Below are 8,009 nucleotides of genomic sequence, written 5' to 3'. Positions count from 1 at the left end.
AATAAATTAAATTAATAATCTTATATATAAAAATCTCGTGTCACGGTGTTTGTGTTTAAACTCCTCCGAAACGGCTTGACCAATTGTCATGAAACTTTTTCTGTATATTTGGTAGGTATGAGAATATGTCGTAAAGTATATTTCATACCGCAAAAGTGATTAGGGTGTCCCTATCCAGCAAAAATATCTTTATTGCTTTAACAAAAATTTTTTTATTTTTTTTATATTTTTGAAAAAGAAAATTTTCTTTTTATTTTTTTATGAACGGCTTGCTCATTGCCACGCATGAAGATTCAAATCTGTTCCTGAAGTTCATAATCAAATATGCGATATTTAATTCATGCTTCCAAATGACTTCGTTCGGAGCAACAGAAATAGTTCACAATACTGCGGCAAATGGCCAACAATTTAATTCAACGTTTAAAATCAAAGACCAAGTGTACCATGAAGTAGGTTCATTTTTGCCAATGTCAAACGAACCATATAAATTTTTACAAATATACTTCATGGGCGGTGAGGACATCAATCGTGTGGATGCACGTTGCGGAAACAATAACATCAATTCGCCGTATGCCAGGCGTATTGTCGGTGAACTAGACACCCTATTGAATGAACTCAATAAATTATTGAAATTTTTTAAATCATACATGCACAAATTTCAATGTGACAATCACGCTATCATCATCAATCCTGATAGAACACCAGCTGGAGAGCACGTGCGTAGATACAATGTGATTGTTGTTGACGACGGTGCTGGAAACATGGTTGACGACAGCACATCGACTCGAGAAATCGTGATTTGAAGAAGAAACAATAATCTGGATTTCATCGCCTACACACACCGTACATACGACGCTGTACAATATCCGCTAATCTTCTGGAAAGGACAAGACTGATATTGCATAAACATTAAACAACGAGATCCCACAACAGGTAATTCATTCATTATGAAGATCATCATTTATTTTTAATCAGTATTTCTGAATTAATCTTTTAATATATAAGAATATACTGTTACAGGTGCCGAAACAAACAAGAAAATGAGTTCGATGGATTTTTATGCGTAACGTAAGATGATTCGACGCGGTCAAGACAATATCATTCTGTGATGTCGTGAGCTGTGCCAACAATTCATAGTTGACATGTACGTGAAGATAAAAAGCGAACGACTGCGATTCCTACGTTTCAATCAACAGAAATTGCGTGTGGAAGAATACATTCACTCACGAGACACTATCATGAACGACACGAAAGCAGGCGATATTGGTAACTTCATTATTCTACCATCATCAGTAGAAATAATTTATACGACAAAACAACGTTTGCCGGGTTATCTTGTTTATATATACATATGTAGCTGTCCATATTATCGGTAATCGCAGTAAACTAGATTATAATTTAAAATATTGACAACACAAAACTTGTTAAAATTTAGAAAAAAAATTATATTCGAAGAAGAAGTTTTCAGTTTGCTGATTAAGTAAATAAGCAGAAGACAATAAATAATTTTATAATTTAGATATAGCCTCTGTGTTTTCAATTACGTTCAAATACAGAAACCCGCTATATATTGGTGACCCAGACGTGATTTGAACACGCAACACACAAGCATGCCGGTGACACATTCAGATGATGAATCTGCATTCAGACCATTTCAATCAAACAATTCAACTGGTCACATCTCTCAACAGGAGCAATTACATCCAACTGAGCGGCATCATTCAATTAGACAAGAAGTGTCTCGAATTGCAGTGAAAATACCTCCTTTCTGGCACGCTAGGCCCGAGTTATGGTTTGCACAAATTGAGTCGCAGTTTGTAACTTCAGGTGTTACCACGGAGCATACTAAATTTCATACAGTAGTCGCGTCAATTGATGGGGTTATCCTGGCACAAGTCAGTGATCTGGTTCTCAACATGCCAACTGAAAATCCGTACTCCACTCTGAAGAAGCGTTTACTTGAAGAATTTTCAATTTCCGAGCAAAAAAGGTTAAAGAAGCTTCTTCAAGACATGGATCTGGGTGACTTGCGTCCTTCTCAACTTCTGCGTGAGATGAGAAACTTGGCTGGAACACAAGTGGATGATTCCTTACTTAGGTCAATGTGGATGACACATTTGCCAGCGAATATGCGTGCTATCATTTCAGTAAGCAGCGAACCTCTGGATAAAATCGCTATCATGGCAGATAAGATCGCTGAAGCGAACGATGCTTGTTCTATTCAAGAAGTTCGTTTGCCGACAACCTCCACGGTAAGTGATGTTTCTCTTCATCAACAGATATCACAATTATCGAAAGAAGTGGCCGAGTTAAGTTAAGTGCGAGAACGTCTGAGTTTGAACTCAGACGTTCTCGCAGCCGTGCAGCCTCAAGACACCGTAGTCGAAGAAATAGTGTTGATCGTGACGACGAAGATCTCTGATGGTATCATCCCAAGTTTGGTCGTAGCGCCAAAAAATGCAAAGAACCATGCAGCAAAAATTTAAACTAGATCGTCTGTCTTTATCGGCGATACCAGACAGACAACCCCAAGCATGTCGCCGACTTACCGTATTCGACAAAAGCTCAGGTCTGAAGTTCTTAGTGGACACGGGTGCTGAAGTTAGTGTTATTCCACCGAACGTTCAATAAGAACGCTGTCCAGACCAACACATACACTTATTTGCAGCTAACAAGTCGCCAATCAAAACATTTGGTAGAAAAAGGCTTTCATTGAGTTTGGGCTTACGTCGCGCTTTCTCCTGGAACTTTACCATTGCTAAGGTTTCACAACCTATCTTGGGTGCAGACTTTCTGGGATATCATAATCTTGTCGTCGACTTACGAAATCGCAAACTACACGATGGCATTACCAACCTGTCTGTCAACTGTGTTCTTACTGCAGTCAATCACCCGATATCTGGTCTTTCAGCAATCAATAATGATGATGAATTTCATACTTTATTAAAAGAATTTCCTGTAATCATTAATGATTCGCCGGTTTCCCTAGTTTCAACTCGTGATGTATTTCATCATATCGTCACTAATGGACCACCGGTTTTCTCAAAATTTCGTCGCCTTTCTCCTGACATGATGAAAGCTGCTAAAGCAGAGATTCAATCTCTCCTTGACGCTGGAATATGTAGACCATCTAATAGTCCTTAGGCCAGTCCTTTGCATATGGTTAAAAAAAAAACGGAGAATGGAGACCTTGCGGTGACTACAGAAGACTTAATTCTATTACCGAGCCAGACCGTTATCCCATTCCGCATATACATGATTTCACACATTGACTAGAAGATTGCAATGTTTTCTCGACTATTGATCTTCGTAAAGCCTATCATCAGATTCCTGTTCATCCTGCAGATGTTCCCAAAACAGCTATCACTACACCATTCGGAATGTTTGAATTCATTCAGATGACGTTTGGTTTACGCAATGCTGGTCAAACTTTTCAACGTTTTATGGACCACATTATACGTGATTTTAATTTTGCTTTTGCGTATCTTGATGATATTCTAGTAGCATCAAAGAACATTGAGGAACACAAACAACACATGAAACTTGTTTTCCGCAGGCTGCAGCAATTTGAGATGAAGATTAATCCTTCCAAATGTAATTTCGGTAAGGATGAAGTTATTTTTCTCGGATTTGTAATTAACAAGAATGGGGTTAAACCAACACCAGATAAAGTCGAATGCAATTTAAATTACCGCAGTGCGTTTGTGATCTGAAACGTTTTTTGGGTATGATTAACTTCTATCGCCGATTCTTACCGGGTGCCGCAACTCAACAAGCGGCCTTAAACAAACTTACTCTTGGCAATAAGAAAAATGATAAGACGGTTATCGAGTGGTCTGAAGAAGGTAAAACAGCTTTCGACGCATGCAAGATTCAACTTCGCGATGCAACGTATCTAGTTTTTCCAAAATCAAACGCTCAATTGGCTCTTATGGTGGATGCATCAAACATTGCCGTTGGGGCTGTGTTGCAGCAGCTAGTTGAAGGAAGTTTCCAACCACTTGGTTTTTATTCCGAGCGTCTGACTCACGCTCAGCGAAATTATTGCACTTACGACAGAGAACTTCTAGGTGCTTACAAAAGCGTGAAGCACCATGTTCGCCACATGTTAGAAGGTAGACAGTTTTGCATCTACACAGATCATAAACCGCTTCAGTTTGCTTTTACTAAGAAGCTTGATAATGCTAGTCCTAGACAGATCCGACACTTGGATTTCTTGAGTCAATTTACAACGGACATTCGCCATATCTCTGGTAAAGATAACATCGTTGCAGATGCTCTCTCAAGGATAGAAGCTATTCATTCTAGCGAGACAATTAATTATAAGGATCTTTCCTATCAGCAAACGACTGATGAGGAAGTTAAAAGGCTTCTCAACGGAGACTCCAGCTTGCAAATCAAGTCCTTTACCTTACCAAACTCTGATGTATCAGTGTATTGTGACATTTCTACCGGGAACGTTCGTCCGGTCTTGATGAAGCATTTTCGCAAAATCGCTTTTGACTCGATCCACAACCTTTGTCACTCAAATGGTAAAAGAACTCACAAATTATTAGCAGAAAAGTTCATTTGGCCTAATATGAAGAAAGATTGTGCTATTTGGGCCAAATCCTGCATTGCTTGTCAAAAAAGCAAAATTCACCGCCACAACAAGGTACCTATTCAGCAGTATCTACCTGCTTCGTCTCGTTTCGACCACGTCAACATGGACATTGTCGGACCACTGCCATGCTGTAGAGGTTTTCGTTACTGTTTGACAATGATCGATCGTTTCTCACGCTGGTCTGAGGTTTGTCCATTGCAGGATATTTCTGCTGAAAATGTAGCTTTCGCATTCTATTCCACCTGGATTGCAAGATTTGGCGTTCCATTACGTGTAACCACAGATCAGGGACGACAATTTGAATGCTATTTGTTTAAAGAGCTGTCTAAGCTTCTTGGTATTCAGCACTTACGTACCACAGCTTATCACCCTGCTTCTAATGGAATTATTGAAAGATTTCACAGATCTTTGAAAGCAGCCATTAAGTGTTATCAAAATGACAACTGGGTTGAAATATTACCTCTCATCCTTCTAGGATTTAGAGTTGTAGTGAAAGAAGATATTAACGCATGTCCTTCACAACTGGTTTATGGCGTTGGCTTACGTTTACCTGGGGAATTCATTTCAGAAGTTAATCGCGACGTCTCAAACCCTCAGGCAGAATTTGTAGCTAAACTAAAAAGATTTATGAACGACTTAAGATCTACTCAAACTGCTCATCATTCTAGTGGAAAGGTTTTTATTGAAAAAGATCTTTATTCCTCGGATCAGGTTTTCGTCAGAAATTCCATGATTTGTAAACCATTGCAAGCTCCATACGAAGGTCCATTCACTGTTCTTAAGCGTTTCGATAAATATTTTGTCGTGGATGTTAAGGGAAGGAAAGTGAATATCTCGGTGGATCGCCTCAAAGCAGCCTTCAGTGAACAATATTTTAAGGAACAAGAAGTTAAACCTTTAGTCACTGACAAGCACGAGCATAAGATTTACACTTCGCGTTATGGTCGCAAGGTGCTTTTTCGGAAGGGGGAATAATGTAGCTGTCCATATTATCGGTAATCGCAGTAAACTAGATTATAATTTAAAATATTGACAACACAAAACTTGTTAAAATTTAGAAAAAAAATTATATTCGAAGAAGAAGTTTTCAGTTTGCTGATTAAGTAAATAAGCAGAAGACAATAAATAATTTTATAATTTAGATATAGCCTCTGTGTTTTCAATTACGTTCAAATACAGAAACCCGCTATACATATATATATAAGTTTAATATTATCTCAATATGGAATAAATACAACTTTTCACATACTTCTTATAACATCAAACCAACATTTTTCAAACAATAAAGTTTGCACTCAGAACCATACATGTTTATGCAGTGATCAAACAAAATCGAATAGACTTGCAACGTATAAATGTGCGACCAGCTACTCCGCACACAAAGCGGCTATTATTCGATGGAGCAACAGCTAAAAGGAGAGACGAAATTTGAAAGAAAGGTATGGTGATGTGAGCTGCAAACTTAAGCCGCACATATAACCCCTTCGGCAAGTCAACATGTTGGATTCGTATGCATGAAGTTGATATTCGAATAGAACTGAAAATTACTCTCATAAAATTCCCACTATATAAATCTCTATTTCTCATATAACAAGCGTGATCACAACTAAAAACAGAAATTTGAGAATGCAATTGATTAAAGGGGAAAGACGAAATATAATAGAAGTGTTCTGCGATTTGAGCTGCAAACTTATGAGCACAACTAACGACTATATGGTAGTAGCTAAGAGCTAAGAGAAGCAAATTGATTGAGTTTTCTTAGACAATTATATTTAATTGTTTTTGCTAAAACTTTAATGTTTGAAAATATACTTACATATACATATATGGAAACGTGATAATTAATATTAATTCTCGATGTAAAGATATTTAATAAATTTATATATATTATTTAACATATTGCAAATTATGTTAAGATGTTCGCCGCACACATCCGCACCTTAAAGCAGTCGGCACTGCCGTACACCCCCATGCCATGATGTTTCTGCTCGTTCTCGAATTGGAATATTTATTCTTACTTTTGTAAAAACAACATAAAGCAGACCTAAATTTTTAATACATAAACACAGTGTATCTATAGCTGCACCTTCATCTGAATCTGTGGCAAATACAAAATGTAATCGCACTCAAGCTGCGTTCCATTAGCTTTCGTTGAATCACTTTTTCAGTGGCTTTCTTTCTTTGTGGCCTAGTAAACTAACCTAGTTGGTGGTTATGTCGATGCGCCTACAGCTTTTCAACAAAGGAAAGTGGGTGTTGGTGGGGGATGTAGCAATATTTAAGTAAACTAAAAGATTTAGCTTTAAACGGAATAGGTCATAAAAAAGTATAGTTTGTTGGGTACATAATTTCCTTGGCAAAGGCAATGTTCTGCAAATATGTCAGTATTTTTTTATCCGCAACTTGCAGTTACGGTTTGTATTTTTGTTTTTATTTTGATGCAATAGCATTACAAATATTATGTAACATGTAAATGCGCCAACCTTACATCAAAGTAATACATTTACTTTATGTTTTCCATTTGGTTTTCTTAATACTTTTCTCCATTCTTTAGCTAGTACACCATGCCGCTGTTTTATTTCGATGTGAAAGCCGTGGTATTCGGTGAAATAACACCTCAAAAAAGGGCTAAAGTCTATTGTCAAAAGTACATTGAACATGATTACCAGGCAAACCCTATTTTGTTCAGAAACTAACATAGGTTATTGTGAAAATTGGCAATACTTATAACCTAACAAACTTATTACATTGGTGATTCGCACTGAAAACTATCCAAGTAACTTATCACCATTCACAGTCAGTGAATTATACAACCTTTTAAGCAAACTTAATTCCCTTTTTTTTAATTTCCAATTTAAATTTATTTGTTTAGTTATGTTTTCGTACTCTTCGTGATCTCTTCGTGATCTCTTAGTTTTTTGTGTCCAATGGATAGCAACTTTGTCTTCAATGAGAAATATATGGTTACTGATATCAGGTTCATAACATAACTTATAACAAAATTTCTATTGATTCAGAGTCATGATCCATTACAAGTAAAGAAACATGATGAGTTCTTTGTGAGAAAAGTATGTCTTCTTTATGTCCTTGCATCTCTTCCAGAACTCTTCCCAAACATAGACATGCAGTTGAAAATGCCCAAGCAGCGAGTACGGCAGTCATAAGAGTTATGTCGAGTATTGTGAGCACAAAACAATACGAGTACCTATATTATCACGTATAACAAGTCTCATCTGGTAAATAAGTTGAGCTAATTGACAAACGTATCTAGGTAATATGATAACAATCAGGGGCAATAAGAAGTATAATATCGCTAAATAACAAGTAAGACACAATTTCATAATAAAGGACATATAGAAACATTGAATGACAATAAATACCAAATTAGTGATCGAAAGAAAGTTAA

At 37.0% G+C, this 8,009-nt stretch overlaps 1 protein-coding gene across 1 annotated transcript; it reads left to right on the top strand.

Moving 5' to 3' along the window:
• The first annotated feature begins 2,469 nt into the window (after nt 1–2,469).
• LOC119665606 lies at nt 2,470–3,144 on the top strand. Its single transcript, XM_038074831.1, has 2 exons — nt 2,470–2,593; nt 2,669–3,144. Exons 1-2 carry the CDS (start codon nt 2,470–2,472, stop codon nt 3,142–3,144), a joined length of 600 nt encoding a protein of 199 aa, XP_037930759.1.
• Nucleotides 3,145–8,009: the final 4,865 nt, after the last annotated feature.

This window comes from Teleopsis dalmanni, chromosome 1, assembly GCF_002237135.1.
Source record: "Teleopsis dalmanni isolate 2A chromosome 1, ASM223713v2, whole genome shotgun sequence".
Classification (NCBI taxonomy): domain Eukaryota; kingdom Metazoa; phylum Arthropoda; class Insecta; order Diptera; family Diopsidae; genus Teleopsis; species Teleopsis dalmanni.
This window is presented reverse-complemented; position numbering and strand designations above follow the sequence as displayed.

What these genes read in the sequence shown, in the direction of transcription:
- LOC119665606 (XM_038074831.1), top strand. Translation starts at nt 2,470, where the DNA reads ATGCAGCAAAAATTTAAACTAGATCGTCTGTCTTTATCGGCGATACCA. An exon ending in GAAGTTCTTAGTGGACACGG is followed by an intron (nt 2,594 to 2,668) that starts GTGCTGAAGTTA and finishes ACTTATTTGCAG; the next exon opens with CTAACAAGTCGCCAATCAAA.